Raw genomic sequence first — 19,543 nt, forward strand, 5'->3', positions numbered from 1 at the left:
CATAAGCTCTCATCTTTCACCTAGCCCTCAGCAAGGGTCTGTTCACCAGTTATGGTGACAGTTCACCAGGCAAATTCAATTGGCTTTGGGAGGCCATATATGCTATCACAACTTTGATAACATCTTTTACTTTCTGACTTAGCAGGGCAAAGTTTAGTAGAAACACCTTTGAATACAGAAGAGCGTGAACTGACCCAAACCTGTCCACAGCATTAGCTGTGGATTGCTCCTGCCTCTCAGCCAGAGCTTAGTTTGTAGAACCTGAATTTAGAAGAGTTGGTTTTGCATCTCTGCTCTTCTACTGGAAGAAACTTTGTTGATGACCTGTAAGCTAGTATTACTACCACGCTCAAATTCCCTCCTCATAGACCTCAGCAGTCCCTTCAGGACTAGGGCAGGCCCCATTTCTCCTGGTATTTCTGTTATAAAAAAGAATATGAAGCAAAGGCATGCCTCTGAAAGGTCAGTTCTACCATCACCAGGTACAGGCTGTGTGAAAGGACCAAGTGTTTCCCCTTTCCTAAGGGGATATGAAAGTCCAGAATCCATTAATGACCTATTTGTTGTTTAAAGTGAAAACTCTTTGCTCTTACTATCCTTTGATTATTTGAACTAAAAATCAAAACACAGTTAAAAAAGGATGTTAAGCTTTTCAACAAGTCTAGTTTGGTACCAAGGCATCACTGAGCTTCTAACAATCATTTTGATTACGTTTCTGGAACGTGCATTTACACAGAAGTCACACCTTACCTCACACCTTGGCTTTAGCTTCACTAAAAGATTTTATTAACATTCATTTTTATTGATCTTTAGTAAGTTCCATAAGAAAATATTTGATCTTTGAACCACAAACATCAGAACAGCAGGTAACACACCCTGATGCACAACCCAGTCTGATGCACAAATTCAGCTTATAAAACATTTATTTTTGTGAAATTATTATATCCAAAAGTATTTACAGGTGAAAAAAAATTTTCCAGTTTACAGGCAAATCCTCATACAATTGCTTATTCCTGAAAATGCCAATGACTTTCGTGTCCCTTCAGAGAAGAATTTAATTCAAAAAATTCAAATACAGCAAAACAAAGAAACATGATCACCTGAGTTCCTTGCAAGATCAGAGTTATGAGGAATATTCCAACATTAGAAAATCAGGGACTATGCAACCAAGATAACATTTTTTTGCAAAGTTCAGTTACATTTATTGAAATCTAGGAATGGAACTCAAATATTTTAACTCTGAATTATCAGACCTTTGCAATGGACCACACTGCATGGATTCATATTGAACAAATGGACTACCTAGTGCTCCCAAAGGGTGTCCATGCATTTACCATATGTCTGACCTTAAAAGAGAACTCCAAATTTTTTCAGCAATGATTTTGCACCCACAAATTTAATTTGTAGCAGGCAGTTCAGTATCAGCAAATCTGCTTAATTAACTGTTGACCTAAAGCATCACTTCTCCTATCTCTTCTGCAAACTGCCCTGTAACAAGACCGGCCAAGTTCTCTGCCTTCTCCAAATCAGCAACCGTTTCAGATTGAAAAATCTGGTTGTATGTAAGTTGTTTAAACTTGGTACATAGTTCAGACAAGAGGTATAAATTTTCAAGAGCATCCATCAATCACTAGAAGAACTTGTTTGTTCTAAAATATTTCTGTCTCACTTATGTCTTTTGCAATTCTCATCAGTTTGACTGTTCCCTGTTACATGCAAGCCCATCCCTCTTAGAGCAATCAGCTTTTTGTTTTTCAAGCTCTTTTCACCCAAATGACTTAGGCAGCCAGTTCTCTGCTTTCCTCCAGGCAGTCCCGTACGAATTAAACTCCATTTCTCAGGTAGTTTGTAAAGATATCACATCATCTTCATCAAAGTGCTTCTTGGAGCACCTGATATGGTGTTAGTACCTGATGTGCAACTGTTTAGTTCCCACTGGTCATGGAGCTGTAGCCCATATGGTCCTCTTCAGGGAGCAAAAATGAAGGTGACAAAGGGAGGGGACACTAACACTGGAGTAGTTGCTGGGAAGCCAGTTTGATCTGGGCTTTGTTTCCTAGCAGAAAGTTGTAACTAGGGAGGCATACTGCTTGCTCCCTCATTGCTTTTCTCACCTATGACATTCCTCCCCTGCCCTTCTTTTTCAAGGACTGGGACTTCCTCTAGCCCTGGAAAATACCTAAACTGAAACAAAGAAGGCATACAGTGGAAATCACTCTAAATGTTCTGGGTCTTTTGCTAGGGTAACCCATCTAATACCTTGTGCTTTATCCTCAATGTTGTACTATTATCAGCCAGTAAGAAATATCCAAGCACCAAGCACAAACCTATACTTTCCACTTTCTTGTCCAGCAACAAAATATTCTGAAACTTTACTGCTGGAAGAAAGCAAATGACACTCCAATTTTCAAAAGAAGGGGGACCCAGGGAACAGCAGACCAGCCTCACCTTGATCCTGGGAAGTTGATGGAGCAGCTAATCCTGGATATCATTTCCAGGACATGAAGAACAAGAAGGTGATCAAAAATAATCAGCATGGATTCACAAAGGAGAAATCATACTTAACCAACCTGAGAGCCTTCTATGATGGAATAACTGGCTGGGTAGATGAGGGGAGAGCAGTGGATGTTGTCTGCCTCAACTTCAGTAGGTCTTTCAACACTGTCTCCCATAACATCCTCTCAAGCAAGCTCAGGAAGCGCAGGCAAGAGGAGCAGACAGTGAAGTGGATTGAAAACTGGCTGAATGGCAGAGCGCAGAGGGTTCTGATCAGTGGAAAGAAGTCTAGTTGGAGGCAAGCTAGTGGTGTCCACCAGGGCTCAATACTGGCTCCAATCCTGTTCGACTTATTCATCAGTAATGTGGATGAAGCGGCAGAGTGCACCCTTAGCAAGTTTGCTGATGCTACAAACTGAGAGGAGTGACTGAGACACTAGAGGGATGTGCTGCCATTCAGAAGGACCTCTCTCTCAGGCTGGAGAGACTGGCAGAGAGGAACCTCATGAAGTTCAATAAAGGGAAGTGCAGAGTCCTGCACCTGGGGAGGAATAACCCCATGCACCAGTGCATGCTGGGGACTGACCTGCTGGAAGGCAGCTCTGCAGAAAATGTCCTGATGGTCCTGGTGGACAAGTTGAACATAAGCCAGCAGTGTGCCCTCATGGCAAAGAGGGTCAATGGGATCCTGGGTTGCATCAGGAAGATCACTGCCAGCAGGTTGAGGGAGGTGATCTTTCCCCTCTACTCAGTCCTGATGAGGCCACATCTGGACAGCTGTGTTGTGCTGGGCTCTGGTGACTCAGCACTGGAACATGTTGCCCAGAGAAGTTGCAGAGTCCCCATTCTTGGAGATATTCAAAAGCTGGGCACGGTCCTGGGCAACCTGCTTTAGGTGACCCTGTTGAGCAGGGTAGTTGAAGTAGATGATCTCTAAAGGTCCCATCCAGCATCAACTATTCTGTGATTTATGATTCACTTTAGTCATGTAATTTGTAGGTAGCACTGTAAAACAGGCTCTTACCAGCGAAAGCTGGCCTAAGACAGATAGAGGAAGGCTGACACATCATCATGTGTGGTCTTTATAAAAAGCTCAAGATATCTCAAAACCATTTAAGGAACACACTGCTCATGACTGGTAAAGTACAGCAGCAGCCCCATGAGCATTTTAATTTTCTTTGAATAAGACAAATAACACCCACTTAGAAGAGCACAGCTGAGGGGAGAAGTCTACCCAGCATCTGCATTTGCAAGACTGCGAGCAAGGTCATGAGTTACAGCAAGCAAGAAACAAAGCTCCCTTGTGAACAGAGGGAATGCAGAAGCAGTTCAGAGGGGGCGGTGGATTTAGGAACCAAGTATGTGAGGCAGTGGTCAGAAACAGAAGGTGCTGCTGAGTGCAGTATGTGTCACCACCTGTCTGAAAGCTCTTTGGCAGAAAATGCCACACAGGTATGACTCAACAGCTAGATCTGCATTTTGCTGTTTTTTCCTGCATGAATCCCTGCTTATAATGCTTTTATCAAGAATGTCCTTGGTAGAATGAATTCTATCTTAGTTTCACCCATAAGCCTGCTTGGACTTAGAAGCAAATCCACACACTCCAAGTGAGCTCAGCTCGCTTACGTCCAGGGATATGGTGAACGCAGATAAAGAAGTATATGCAGCCAATGCCAGCTGGCATTTCTGGAGAAGCCAGGAGCTAAGCATGCCTCCTTCCAGCAGACTCTATGTGCAACATATAATTGCAGGTGCTGAGCTTCAGAAGAAACCTCCCTCCAGGCAAACTGCAATGATTTGCTGGGGGGAATCGAGCAGCACACATCTCAGAGCTCTCCCACACCAATACAGGCTCTGACTGCATAACATCCATGGGTTCAGAAGAAAAGTTGCAAGTTTACATCTTGCTTCTTTCAGTACATGTTAGATATAGTCAACTGAATCAATCAGTTCTGTACAGGCATATATTTCTTGTCAATACACACAAGAGAAGTAGTTCTTTTAGAAACAGCCACATTCCTGACATACACCTCCAGTAAATGATTTTTCAACCAGTACAATTAGCAGGCACCATTTGATGTTTAACAGGTATATGTCTCCACACAGCAGGATGAAGCCTACAGATCGTTAGTTTTCCTTCATCCCCTACACGTAGCCCATTGTCCCCCAGCAATCTGCAAACCAGCATCTGCAAACCACTCCTGCACTGCACTGGCCTGATGTGAATTTGTCTTCCAGCTGCTCTTGTCCTGGTAATTAATCCTAGTAGGTCACTCTTGGTTATAAAAATCTTTGCAATTAAAAGCCCATTTCTTCAATGGCCCACATACAGTAGTTAAAAGGGACTGGAAAAGGCAAGACACCTCCCCCTTGGCCAGCAAGTAAGAGATACAGAAATCCATGATTTATATCCTGATATTCAAGGGCAGTGGATAATAGACAGGCAGGGGAGAAGGCTTGTACTACATCACTTTTAAAACAGATTATTAGTTCCGTAATAGTTTCTCGTCTTTATTATTTCAGGGTACACAACCATTCCATGACTTGATGCTAAGGTTATACCGACAACTGAGTCTTCCATGCTGAGTAACTCTAGCGCTTAGAAGATTAAAAGCACCTCTCCACAGAAAAATGAATCGACAGTGCTGACTCTGACCCCATCTATGTAATCTCTAACTGCTGCTAACTGGTGTATCAAAACTTACTCTAGAGATAGGAACCGGGAAGAACCGGCAAAAAAGAACTGAAAAAGTTACGGACGTCTCTGGAGGGGGAAAAAAAAAAAAAAAGGACTCTTTTCGGCCATCCCCATCTGCCGTGGTCCGGACATAAAAGGAGAGCTCTGATTTCGGTGCCGTACCCCTCCGTCTGGCGTCCAACTCAGAGCACACTCTGGTGTACAGACGCATCCTCTACAAGCACCACCCCAGACACATTCGCACCACCTGTACCACCAGCCAAGAAAAAACGAAAGCCATCAACTTTTCCATTTAACACGCCTCTACCGAACCAACCCACCCGAAACGACTGCAAGATACAAAGAGAGAAAGGGAGAGAAACGGCACAGAAAAGGAGACGCCAACACAGACAGCAAAGAGCAGTGCGCAAGCAGCGGGGCTGCCAGGTCATCACCAGCCCCGGGAGGAAGACGGGCGGCCACAGCCGCTCCCTGAGGCCAGGAAGGTGCGCCACGGCAACAGACCCCACCCGCGCTCCGGTGCCGCCGCTTCCTGGCAGCCGCGCTCTCGACATGGCGGCGGCGCGTACACCGCAACCCCCCCCCCCCCGCTCCCCGCGTCCCCCCAGCCCGTCGCCTCCGGGTCACATGCCCACGTGACATCACCGGCGCGCGGCCCCGCGCCTCTGCTCGCGCACGAGAATTAGCCGCGCGCCCGGGGGGCGGGGCGCAGGCGCAGCCGCCGCCGCCGCGCGCGCGCGCGGGGGGGGCGGAGCCGGAAACACGCGGACCGCCGGCCCCGGGGAGAGGAGGGGGGCGTAGCGCGTGTTCCGGCCTGTGGCTTCCTGGTTGGCGTTTCCCGGTGCGGCCGGCAGTGAGTACGCGAGCGGCGCCGGCGCCGTCTGCCCCGGGCCCCTCTCCTGCCTCTCCGTGGACTCCCTGCCCCCTGCAGCCTGACGCTGCCCCCGTTCCCTCGCCCCCTCTTGGCCTAGAGCAGCCCCCGCTCTGCCCCCCTAGCCCTTGCTCAGCCCCCAGTCGCCTCTCCCTCCTGGCGCCCTTCGCCCTCGCCGCCGTTACTCCAGGCCCCCAGCCCGGCTGGGCGTCCTGCCCCGCTCTCCTCAGGTGGCTCTCTCGCCGCCTGGCCCCTCCGCCCCTCACCCGGGGCCTGCTCTCCCCTTGCAGCACAGCCCTGTTTTTCTCTCAGGCCGTTACTGGTCCCCGCAGGCCTGAGCTGTCCTTCCAGTCCTGCCAGACAGACCCGGTGCTGCCCGCGCCCGGCAGACTCTTCACCACAGCCCCAGCAACTGCCCGCTGATACTTTTGGCAGTAGAGGTGCCTGCAGAGCTCTTCGTTAGCCCCCCTGAAGTCCACTCTGTTTCAGCCATAGCATCGCTTTCTCATAGACGCTCGCTGAGCACCTAGCTTGGTCTCCTTGCCTTAGCATCCCCCAGCCCTTGTCTTGCTTGTCTCTGTGTCCGGGCCTGTCTCAGGCTATTCCAGCCCCTCCCTTTCCAGCTAGAATGAATTGCAACAACTGTCCCTGAAACATAAAGTATAGTTTCCATACCTGCCTTAATTTATTTACCTTAAAGGAAAACCATGTGGAGGTAGCTTGAACTCTGCCAGCTGTACTAGTACGGATTTTAATAGAGTTAAATGTCTTAGATTTAAACTTGTTTGCCATTAAACAAATGTACTTGTCATTTATGTTAGTGTCTGTCTCTGACTGCAGGTTGTCCTAACCTTTAAATGAGCTCAAGGAACAAGGCACATTAAATCTTTAGTGGCTCCAATCTTGAACACAGTACTCTAATAGAGATCCTAAGGAGGAAGTTGACTTGGAAAGGAGTGAATACAGTTTCATGAAGATCTCACTTAAAGGTTGTGTTTTGCTGCTACATAAAACACAGCCCTCAGTAGTATACATGTGAACTAAGTCATCATTTTTTCTCCTTTTGGCTATTCCAGAAACTCCAGTTCTGTATTTTTTTACATTGGAAGCATTTTGACTGGTACAGCTGTGCTAAGGTTGTCAGGTCAAATTCATCCTTGATATAAGGAAAAGCAAATCTATTCATTTGAAGATGATTGTACACTAACCATTAAACATGGTTCTGAAAGTTGTTTGTCAGAAGGGAAAAATCTTTCAAAAAGCTTGAAATAAACAAAGTGTTTTATAACTTTTTTTTCACGGGTTTTGGGAGTAGAAGACATTTTCCTGTGATCTCTTGAAGGTATTACTTCTTATTAACCTGTTCTCCTAAAGCTATTTTCCTCCTTTAGACTCATTTGCACTGTATTTGAACAAATTACAGAAGAGAAACATTTTTTGAAACACAGTAAATTAACATCACAGGAATGAGTCTGAGAACTCTCGGCATTGCACAATGCAAGTTATCCTCAGAAGAAACTGGTATCAAAGTTTAGCAAGAAGTAACTAATAGTAAACTAATCACTAGTATAATCATTAGATAGCTTTATGGTGCTATCTACATTTTTCTTGGCTACTTGAAATCGGGACAATAAGTACCTTTTAGGGCTTGATCGATGGAAACTGGCAGGAATAGCTATCATGATATTTATCTCATGATAGCTGTTTTGAAATGCTTCTCTGTGAGAACATTTTTATTCTAGGTTGAGCATGTCCATGCAGGGCATTACTCTACATATCTCAGGGCTGCCTTTCTTACCTTAGGTGACAAAAAAAAAATTCTTTTAGCTGTCTTGAATGCAGGTTGGTTAACCCTCATGCCAACATAAGAACTATAATATTTCATTTGTTACAGAAACATAAGTGAAGTAGAATTGCCTCCTAACATTAACCTCCTATAATAAACATACATCAATTTTTTTAAAAAAGATTTTCAGATTTGGCATTTGCATACCTTTATAGGATAGCAGTTTAAATGAAAGATTTCATAACTGTTTTGAAATTTTAAATTATTAACTAAACATAGATGGCTGCATGCAGTAATCTTGAAACTTTATTAAGTTTATTAGGTGAGTGAATCAGTTTTCTGTTAACTGCATACATGCAGTATCTGCCAGTCTAAAGTACTGGTCAGTTTATGTATCACAAATATAACTAGAAAAACAAACAAACAAAAAAGATTGCTAGCCTGCACTAAAATGTAAAGTCTATTGATATTGTCTGAACAGAATGGTAGAAACTTGTGACTTTAGGAAGTTTTGGTAATTTCCTCAAATGATCTTTCTATTTTTGTTGTTATTCCTACCTATAACAGAGAGACTTATGCTACTCTTATGTTTTGTCTTTGCCTTGTGAAACGACACAGGACACATTTGTTGCTGTACCTTCAATGCAGCCTTTGTCAACAAATGTTAGATTGAACATTACTGCAAAGATCAAGCAGAGAGCAAGAGAAATAAGTAAATAGATGGAACTCACTGATTTGTGGTGGCGGTACTGCACCAGTGTTCTGAAAAGTTATTTTTGCAACAGTAAAAGATAAACAGGTTTCTTATTTGCAATTAATTAATATTTTCTGTAGGAGGTTTTTTCTTTTAAGTCCTCGATGTTGGGGTTTTTGAAAGGGAATTATAGAGTTTTCTGAAGGATTTTGAAGTTAAGCAGAATGTGTATTTCATATGACAAGAGGAAGAGAGAGAAAAATTACTATATGGGCTCTGAAGGTTTTTAGGAGTTGAAGAAGTAAGAACAGTGGAAGGAAGTTAAGCAGAGGAAAGGAAGAAATGATAGGGAGAAATAAGTTGTATGAAGCAGTAATGACATGGGAAAGATTGGCCCAGGCATCTTACTGGCAGTTATGCAAAGCACCTTCTGTACTGATGTTATGTCTGAATGTCCCAAACTACTTTGAAATTTTGGCTAAGGAAGCAGTTTCCTGCATGCTACTTGAAAATTGCTTTGGGTGTTTTGAGTAATTTGTGTGCTCTTTTCCCTGGCCTTCAGGTCAGCAGTGGCATCTTGCTTCTGATTGTGACCATATCACTGCCCATTTTTGTTATGTTGCCCAGTGGTAATGATTTTATTTTTAATGGACTAGACAAAATATGCTGTCAAGCACACTTTGTACATGATCTGAGAAATTTTCCTCCTCCCCCTCTCCCCAACAATTTCTAGGTATAGCCATCTGGAGTTTTGTTGAAAAATGCTTATAAGAATCAGGTGTGGGGTTGTTTTTCTTTTCTCTTTTCTTTTCTCTTTTCTTTTCTTTCTTTTCTCTTTTCTCTTTTCTTTTCTCTTTTCTTTCTTTTCTCTTTTCTCTTTTCTTTTCTCTTTTCTTTTCTTTCTTTTCTCTTTTTTCTTTTCTCTTTTCTCTTTTCTTTTCTCTTTTCTTTTCTCTTTTCTCTTTTCTCTTTTCTTTTCTCTCTTCTTTTCTCTCTTCTTTTCTCTCTTCTTTTCTCTCTTCTTTTCTCTCTTCTTTTCTCTTTTCTTTTCTCTCTTCTTTTCTCTCTTCTTTTCTCTCTTCTTTTCTCTCTTCTTTTCTCTCTTCTTTTCTCTCTTCTTTTCTCTCTTCTTTTCTCTCTTCTTTTCTCTCTTCTTTTCTCTCTTCTTTTCTCTCTTCTTTTCTCTCTTCTTTTCTCTCTTCTTTTCTCTCTTCTTTTCTCTCTTCTTTTCTCTCTTCTTTTCTCTCTTCTTTTCTCTCTTCTTTTCTCTCTTCTTTTCTCTCTTCTTTTCTCTCTTCTTTTCTCTCTTCTTTTCTCTCTTCTTTTCTCTCTTCTTTTCTCTCTTCTTTTCTCTCTTCTTTTCTCTCTTCTTTTCTCTCTTCTTTTCTCTCTTCTTTTCTCTCTTCTTTTCTCTCTTCTTTTCTCTCTTCTTTTCTCTCTTCTTTTCTCTCTTCTTTTCTCTCTTCTTTTCTCTCTTCTTTTCTCTCTTCTTTTCTCTCTTCTTTTCTCTCTTCTTTTCTCTCTTCTTTTCTCTCTTCTTTTCTCTCTTCTTTTCTCTCTTCTTTTCTCTCTTTTCTCTCTTCTTTTCTCTCTTCTTTTCTCTCTTCTTTTCTCTCTTCTTTTCTCTCTTCTTTTCTCTCTTCTTTTCTCTCTTCTTTTCTCTCTTCTTTTCTCTCTTCTTTTCTCTCTTCTTTTCTCTCTTCTTTTCTCTCTTCTTTTCTCTCTTCTTTTCTCTCTTCTTTTCTCTTTTCTCTCTTCTCTCTTCTTTTCTCTCTTCTTTTCTCTCTTCTTTTCTCTCTTCTTTTCTCTCTTCTTTTCTCTCTTCTTTTCTCTCTTCTTTTCTCTCTTCTTTTCTCTCTTCTTTTCTCTCTTCTTTTCTCTCTTCTTTTCTCTCTTCTTTTCTCTCTTCTTTTCTCTCTTCTTTTCTCTCTTCTTTTCTCTCTTCTTTTCTCTCTTCTTTTCTCTCTTCTTTTCTCTCTTCTTTTCTCTCTTCTTTTCTCTCTTCTTTTCTCTCTTCTTTTCTCTCTTCTTTTCTCTTTTCTTTTCTCTTTTCTTTTCTCTTTTCTTTTCACAACAGTAGCCCTTTACTTGAAGTGTTCTTATTTAGGGCCTGTCAGAGATATAGTCAGATATTTTTAAGGAAAGTTGTGCTTGTGTGGAAGGCAGTGTTCTGGGTTCAGTTAGCAGCAGGATTCTTGTTGATGAAGGGATGGGGTTCTCCCACACCACACTAGGCTTTGAAGTTTTTGGTTTTTTTAAAGTAAGGGAGGCCAGTTCCATGATATGAAACATCTGTGTGTTATGCTCTCTGTAGTCTGTATTACCTGTAAAATCAGCTATTCTGTGCAGGATCAGCTTAATTTTTTACATTTTTTTGCACTCAGACATGAGGAATTACTTCGTCGTAGTCTAGCTGGTAGCAAAAAGATTTAGACTATTGTGCATAGTCTAAACTTTCCACTTCTGAAAGGAAACCTGAATAGCGGAGGACTGGCAGTCAGAAATGTCTTTTTCTATTTGAATAAGAGATTGCTTCACTTTGACAATCAGAAAACAAGCAAAATTCGTCAAGCTCTTTTCCCCTTTCCTGTGGGCAGTGTTTGTTGAACCAGATTTTTTTCAGTGTAGCATTAGGAGGTAGGATGTAGTTATTTGACGATGATGAAAGGTGAAACTAGATGTCTGCAGAATATTTTTTGGTGTTGATGTTTAGTAGTGGCCTGAAATACATGCTAAATTGGAGAAAAAGAGCCCTCCAATGTTCTGCTGTTGAGTGGATCTGAGAGAAGGAAGAGAGAGCCATTGTCTAGCTTGAGCTTCTGAAGCCTTAAGAGGATAGATCAAAGCAATTGTAGTGCAAGGCTGCCTCTTCTTATTGTTGCCTTGTTTATGAAGTGTCTGTGAGTCAACTGCTTTGGCATTCTGTGACAACTGAGATCCAGCAGTCATGTTTAGATACATGTTTTCAGTAATAGCTCATGTGCTTACTTTGCCTAACTTTGTCCAAGGTGTGACAGGAGTAGAAGGAAGGAGTATTTGAATTAAGAATTTTGCTTTTTGAGTATCACTAAAATTACTGCCTGCTTCAGAGGGAGTCTTTGATTTCCTGTGTTATGGAAAGTGTTCTTTTTTTGCTTCCCATGACCAGACATTCATAGTGTAAATTTGTGAGATTGGAGCCAGCTGCATTTCTTTTCTCACTCTGTGGACCAGAATTGGTTATGATCTGTTTGAAAGAATCACTCCACATAAAGATGAGAGAAATTTTTAAATGTGGGTGCTTATTTGGTCTGTCAGGTGTTTTTCTATCTTTTTTTTCTTACTACCTTCAACAGTTTAAGTCACCTAGGTTCTACTTTTTCCTCATATATACAGCATATAAACATACCTAACTACTAGTATAAAATAAGTTTACCATAGTTCTGACTGCATTCTTTCATACTTTATTTGGCATAATATATGTGGCATATATCTAAAAACCCACATAGTGAGAGAAGTAGAGTCTAATGATTAGTAGATATATTCGTGTATCAGATTACCATTGCATGTATTGTATTGCTAAGTAGAGATTCCAATCAGGAGTTCTAGAAATTCAGTGGATTGATGAATTTCCATGAAGTTAAAGGTGTCCACATCTAATTCCCTGGTCATCATGTGGATAGGAGCATTTTTTTAAGTGGATATTAAAATCTCCATTGTTTAATTTTGAGGGCTTTGTTATTAGGTTAGAAATCAATCTTTATTGTCTGATGAGATAGCAAAGCTGTGAAAAGTGTGTGAATGAGTAGGATTCTGATGCTGTTTGAATTTGATCTCATCAGATTATTACCAAAGTGACTTCATAGCTGTACAAGGAGGATTGAGTAGTGTATGCTGATCTACTTGAAGACTAAACAGGAGTACAGTATATAGTTTATCAATAAGTACACTATTTTCCTGCATGTGCACTCATGTTTGCTATTTTTTGTTTATTTCTGTGGAAAAAGGTATTTTCAGTTTGATTTCTTATATAAAGAAATACATGAGGTCAAATCTGTCATGATCGGGGCTCTCATGAGGTGCTCACAGATGCTGCCATAATGAGATTTTTTAGGGTCTTTAAATACTATCATTACACAAATTACTAATGCCTAAGGCTCCTGGATCTAAATTTTTGTACTTGCATATCTGTATGTGGACTTAAACAATACCTTACCACTTTCTTCCACAAGCAAAGAACTAAGTTCAGTCTGATGTTTATTTCATGTCCAGAAAAGCTTTTTAGCTTCCCCAGGACTGAGTGTAGCAAAGAAATAAAGAGAAAGTATTCTTTTTATTCTCCTCCATGCAAAATGTCATATACATGAAAAAATGTGGCCTATGAATTAGACAAAGTAACTTCAGTGTATCTTTGAATTTTCTGTCTTGTTAGGGAATATTTAGTGACCTTTTTAGAAATACTTTCCCTTTGATAGGGATCGTGGAATCATGGAATAGTTGAGGGTAGAAGGAACCTCCGGAGATTGTCTAGTCCAACTCCCTTGGCTCAAAGCAGGGTCAGCTAGAGCAGGTTGCTCAGGACCATGTCCAGGCAGAGTTTGAAAATTTCCAAGGATGGAGACTCCACAGCCTCTCTGAGTGAGCTGTTCCAGTGTTCAACCATCCTCACAATAAAAAAGTTTTTTTCTTACTTTTAAGTGGAATTTCCTGTATTTCAGTTTGTGTCCATTGCCTCTTGTCCATTCATTGGGCGCCACTGAGAAGAGTCTGGCTCCATCATATTTACTCCCTCTCCCATCAGGTATTTATACACACTGATAAGATCCTCTCTGAACTTTCTCATCTCCAGGCTGAGCAGTCCCAGCTCTCTCAGCTTCTTCTCATATGACAGATACTCCAGTCCATTAATCATCTTTGTGGCCCTTCGCTGTGCATGTTCTAGTATGTCCATATATTTCTTGTAGTGGAGAACTCAGAACTGGGTGCAGAATCCCGAATGTGGCCTCACCAGTGCTGAGTAGAGGGGAGGGATCACCTCCCTCAACCTGCTAGCATCAGTCTTCCTAATGCAGCCCAGGATGCAGTTGGCCTTATCTGTTGCAAAGGTGCATTGCTGGCTCATAGTCCAACCCCCAGATCCTTTTCTCCAGAGCTGCTTTCCAGGCTGTTGGCCCCCAGCATGTACTGATGTAGGGGACTATTCCTTCCCAGGTGCAGGACTTTGTGTTTTCCTTTGTTGAACTTCATGAGATTCCTGTTGGCCCATTTTGCCAGTCTGTTGAGGTCCCTCTGACAGCACAGCCCTCTGGTGTATCACCCACTTCTCCCAATTTTATATCATCTACAAACTTGATGAAGGTGTACTCTGTCCCATCACCCAGGTCTTATGGCTCATTTGCTTAATGAGCAGTATTGCTAAGTGGATGAGAAGAGAAATTTGGACTTTAATCCTATATTTGCCAAAAAGGCCGTTAAAGGTTGTATATTATTATGCACAATTCGTAGCGGTACAGAGATCTCATAGCTAATGCTGAGCTGGACTGGTGAGTCCTGATGGTGTTTGCAGGTGTACCTTCTTAAGATCTAAGAGGGTTGTTGCTGTATTCGTGGCATAGTAACTCAGGTCATAAGTCCTGCTAGGACAGTTCAACACATTAGTGTGTGTGAAGACTGCGGGTTTGTATACTACCTTACTATACTTTTTTATACTACCTTCAAACCTGCGCTTGTGCGGAAAGTGTCTGGTACCTCTGTACCATATCTGTTGCACTTCTGGTTCTAGGGTTAAATTATGAAGTGCCTACTTAGGTGACTCGGCAACCCAGGTGTAGATACACTCCAAGCTTCTTCTGTAAAAATCCTGATGAATGTTGTTTCTGTGTTATTTTGGGCATCTATATAAGGCATTACTTACTAACACAAGTTGCAAAGTACCCAGAACTGATGGAATTGATCAAAACTGGATTTTGGATGCTTCATTAGGTTCCCAGTCCATACAGGAACACTGGATTTGAACTAATGGAGAGGAGCTGAGGAAGCTGAGAGCAAATTAAACACAGCTTTGAGAAGTCAAAGTAGTTCTGGTTAAAGTAGTAGCTGAGCTTAAACAAGATGCTGCCTTAAGTAGCTTTTCCTATTGTTCTTATGAGAATTTATTTTTGCAGCTAAAATCTGCACAGCCCTATCTTCTGTATATAGAACTCTATAGCTTTTGCTGTTGTTTTTGTGAGAATTTATTTTTGTAGCTGTAAATCTGCTCAGTCCTATCTTCTGCATCTAGAGCTTTAAGACTAACTTTAGCAATTTCTGCTAATTTCAAAAAGACCAAATGTATCACTTGAAAGATGCTTTTGGACATACATTCTTGAGCATACTGATATAATCTTTTGTTTTTTGTAGATACAGTCTATTTTCTTTCCAGAATGTTTGATGGATATGAAGACATAGAGGATATTGAAGTGTATGAAGATGAACTTTATCATGAGGAATCATCCAGTGAGCAGAGTGTCGATAGTGAGGTAGAATTTCATCTTTACAGCCAGATCCACTATTCCCAAAATCTTGGAGAAATCAGCAGGCTGGAAATAAATGAAGAAGCTGATGTTGCAGGAGTCAGGGATCAGAGTTCAGTTTTGACTGAGAAATTGCATCAAGACAAGAACATTGCTGAATTGACTGATCATGATGTCATTCAGATTTCAGATGGCCATGAGATCATCATATTGTCTGATACACCAGATGAAGACAGTGTTTACAAAAGCAAAGCAAGGAAGCCAACAAGCTCTGTAGATCCTGAGAAAAAATATGTCTATCCAGGAATTTCCACACCAAATCACGCCAAAGCTGCTGAGTATAATACCCTGGATCCTGCTGAATCTGTTACAAAAGTTTCAAGTCAAAGGAAAAGGGCTAGTGGGAAGCTTAACTCAGTTACTTCTACTGGAACTCATGTGATCCAAGATGTGATGGAAATAGATGATAGCTCAAATGCAGAGGAGGAGAGCTTGATCTCTGAAAGTGATCATGTGGAAAGTTGGATGCTTTTGGGATGCAGTGCAGATGACAAAGATGAAGATATCATTTTGAACCTTGAAGGCTGTGGAACTTCTGTCAGTGAAGGTTAGTACTTTTTAATCACTTTTTATCCTTTCACATGAGGAAGTTTGGCTGCAATGACATTGATGCCAATACTTTAAAGGGAACATAACTAGAAAGTAAATTGGAGTGTATAATGTTGGGTGCAAACTATGATGAAGCAAATAACCATTTACAGCATTATTATTTCAATAGTGTTATATATGTAAGTGTACTTTGTAATAGGCTATAAAAACAGTGTTCTGGCTGCTAGAAATTTAGCAGTAGTATCAGAGTGATATGTGCTGTGAACTTTCTGACTTTCCTTTATATTTCTTTGTCGTAAGGAGTGTGGGGGATAAAGAGGGGGTGCAGTGGCTTATTACTGTAAATGAAGTAAGTAGCAAAGAAAAGAGCTTTGTGACTAAAGACTTAAAATCAGAAGTAGGAATTACATAACAATAACAAGTTTTCTGAAAAATACAGCAGGGTAGGAACATAATCAGTGTTCATAACCCAGGGAGCAGTGTCATTCATCTTTTTGTGTGATGAAACCAGACTGAAATTTCTGCTCCTCTGCCTCCTGTGTGCCTTGGCTCATTGCCCCTCAGTTGTGGAGACACAAATGCTTTTTGAGGCTTTGCTGTATGCTAGACCAGGAAAATTACAGCTGAGGAAAGGGATAAACTGTAACAGGAAATGGGGAAGAATAGAGAGAAATGGACTGTTCTGTAGTTCTAAACTGTAGATTGGCACTAGTAAAGTTTTTTCTCAGGATGACCATATAAACAATGATATTGTTCACATGTTAGTAGTGATTCTTTGACAACTGAAGGGACAACTGAAAGATTTTCTTTCCTTCTTTTCTGGTCAAATTCCTCTTTCTTGCCAACTCAGTAACTTTTTGCCTAGTGTTTCTTGTGTATGTTTTTGCTTAGTTATCCATAGTTCTTTGCTAAATAGACTGTAGCGTGCACTGGATCTCAGACAGTTGATTAAAGACTTCAGTGTGGCCCAAGCTTCAGATAATTAAAAAATGCTTTCTGTGTTCCCAGTGCAATGTCAGAGGATTGGCTAAGAACACAGGTGCTGTTGTACAAACCCAGATAGCCACATTATATTTAGAATTTACATAACTATTTTTCTTCTTATAAATATTTTTAATGATTGTAAAATGCAGTTATTAAGAATTAATTGTAAGAATTAAGAATTAACTCAAAGTTGCTAAATTTTATTAATAGTTTTCTTTTTGTATTTTCATATTCTGACCTTTTCTTCAAAGCTAGAACAAATCACCTTGTGTTTTTTTTCTTAAAATACTCTCCCTGTTGGGGAGCAAATGTTTCAGGCAATGTGGTGACTCCTGTGTAGGGATATAGTTTGTACATTGCACAGTTAGTACATTTTCAGATTAGCTTCTGTTTTTCTCATAACTATTGGACAGGCAAATGGCCTTGAGTTAGGTTTCTTTTTTTCAGATTATGTATCTCCTTGGGTTTATGTGCTGAAATTGCTGATGGTTGCTCTAAAGATTACCCAAAAATAGAAGAATGTTTGAACATTTGTTTGAGCTCATGTTTGAGCCTTTAAACAAATTTCAAAATTACATATACATGTTTTTGGAAATATTTTGTAATTAATTTATCAGAAGGATTATGTCTAGCATGGAAAGGTGTAACATGAAAATGAAAATTCATGTCTGTTCTTTGTGCTCTCCTAATAAAGGTGTGCAAATGCTAACTGAGAGCAGCTTCTAAAAATGAATGCAACTTTAATATACTAGGTTAGTATCAGTAGAGAGTTTTGCTTTAGTTATGGTGTGTTTCCTTAACAAATGTAGTAATATGTTTCTTATTTTGGCTTAGGTTTGGACAATAAGCAAGCTGCATTCAAAGCAGATAAGGGGGAAGAATTTTCCTAGCTTGTATAAACTTGTCAAAATGAACAGAACTTGAATTGTCTCATTTAATGTAAGAGATGTACATCTATTTTGAGATGCTTGAATTGGAAGTAACAGACATTCACACAAGAGGCTCATAAATATAACTTTTTACTTCTACTCTGAATTTTATTCTCCAAGCTGTTCCAGAACTACTTCAGCATTGAAAACCCTTCTTGCATTCTGCGTAACATCAGTAATGGTGTTATCAACAGGAATCTCATGCTTGGAGATTTAAGACATGCAGAACAGTCATCAGTCATACAGAGCAGTGTTGTACCACGTTCTAGATTTGTATACCCATCTTTGTTTTCATTTAAGCTTTTTCCTTTTTACATATATATTACTTTGCAGAAAGTTTTAACATTTGCACATTTTCTTCTGAGTATAAAGAAACAAGTTAATGACAATGTATTTAAATCTACTATATGTGATGGCTAGACTAGAACAGCATGCTCTAATGCTAACCCCTAACATAAGAATATACTCTGAAATGCAAAATGTATGGCACAATTGAATTGTAGGTTAAATCCATAATTTTTTACCTTGTCTGAAATTTCAGTTATTCAGGTAGCTCCAGTGCAGAAATTTTCATTCAATTCTTGCTTTATTTCTAACACATATGATGATGGTGATGCAGAGACGCAGTTGGAAAATAAATTTATTCTGTTGTGTGTATATAATCAAAAGCCAAAACAGAATCAAAATGTTGTTAAATTTAATCCTAGTTGCTTGTTTTAGGGAGCAAAAGCCATAAATCTTAATTAGGTAAAGTAGCCATAATTTGTTTATTGAGCTTACACAGCATTACCTCTCAAGTTACATAGACTATAAAAGTTGGAACTTAAATATAAAAAAATTAAATTCAAAGAAGGAAAGGATTTTTAAAAAATTATTTGTTTTGGAAAGTTATCCTCTTAAAGATATTCTCTGCTAATTCATATAAATTATTTTGAGGCATGTGTAGTTGTATTTTCAGGGTTTCTAAAGAACAAGATAAAATATTTAGCAGATTACACAGTCTGTAAATTATTATTTTCAGGCTTGAAATATGAGTGAGGATGTAATGGAAAATTTAGAGCCTGGTGAAACCTTGCTTGTTCCCTTCTCCCCAGAAAGTGCTTATGGCTGTGTAAATGCAATAGACCTCCCATGACAGTTTCGTGGTATGTATAGTGTCCAGTTTGCTTCACATTAAAAAGGCAACTGAAATGTGAACAATAGTCTGACTATTAGAGGAGCCTTTTTTGTCAGTCATTTGATGAGTCTGTTTTTATGTTTGAGCCACTGAGATGCTGAGGTTCCACTGGAATCAGAAACAATTGCTCAAGGAAAGGAGTTAAGCATATCTCCTCATTATGTTAATTTTTCTACATCTTGTTTGCCTGCCCTGCTGTAAACTAATAGCCTTGTAATTTTTAATATTCTTTATAAACGTGCTTTCTTGATTCCAGAGAGAATCTTCTCTGCATATGGCTTTCTAGCTTCAGTGACCTTCTTCTATTGTAACAGAAAGAGGTGTCCCTTTGCCTTGGAAAACTGAGCATTGGTTTCTGGATCACAGACCAAGATTCACTGCACCTTTCTATCTTCAGTCAATATTTTGAAAATTATGGTCGGTCAAATCATACAGATGAAAACTTTTTCTCTCTTTTCAGACCTTCTTCCAAATTCCTTCTTTTATCTTTCACTTTTTATTTTTGGTTATCTAATACCACATTAAGTAAAACTATTTCTCCCCATATTTCTATAAAATGCAACTTCTGATCATACATCTGCTGTTTTTTCAGCAAATCTAACAGATTTGCAAGCTTTCTTTATTTGCAATATGAAGGTGGATGCTGACTTTCTTGTTTCATACAGAGAGATCTCAGGGAGCAAGGGGAAAGTAGTTACTGCGTCTGTAGTGATTTTGACGCACCTTACTCTGACTTAATTTTCTTTGATGAGATTACACATAGTTTGGACCTGAACAAGACTCTCAAAATTACATGCAATAAGCCGAG

The 19,543-nt window shown here is 40.1% G+C and overlaps 1 protein-coding gene across 5 annotated transcripts in view; it reads left to right on the forward strand.

Annotated features, from left to right (window-relative positions):
- The first annotated feature begins 5,994 nt into the window (after window positions 1–5,994).
- The window catches only part of ZCCHC7 (zinc finger CCHC-type containing 7), a 124,122-nt gene continuing 110,573 nt past the window's right edge, over window positions 5,995–19,543 (forward strand). For 2 of the 5 annotated variants that reach the window (XM_067316005.1, XM_067316006.1), the window contains exons 1-2: window positions 6,969–7,054; window positions 14,924–15,643. In XM_067316005.1, coding sequence (XP_067172106.1) covers window positions 7,036–7,054; window positions 14,924–15,643 — 739 coding nt within the window. In that variant the 5' untranslated portion in view covers window positions 6,969–7,035. Of the gene's footprint in view, window positions 6,048–6,968; window positions 7,055–13,242; window positions 13,326–14,923; window positions 15,644–19,543 lie in introns of those variants that run through there. The other 3 variants (XM_067316009.1, XM_067316008.1, XM_067316010.1) reach the window with 3 other exon arrangements.

Source organism: Apteryx mantelli, chromosome Z (genome assembly GCF_036417845.1).
Source record: "Apteryx mantelli isolate bAptMan1 chromosome Z, bAptMan1.hap1, whole genome shotgun sequence".
In the NCBI taxonomy this organism is placed as follows: domain Eukaryota; kingdom Metazoa; phylum Chordata; class Aves; order Apterygiformes; family Apterygidae; genus Apteryx; species Apteryx mantelli.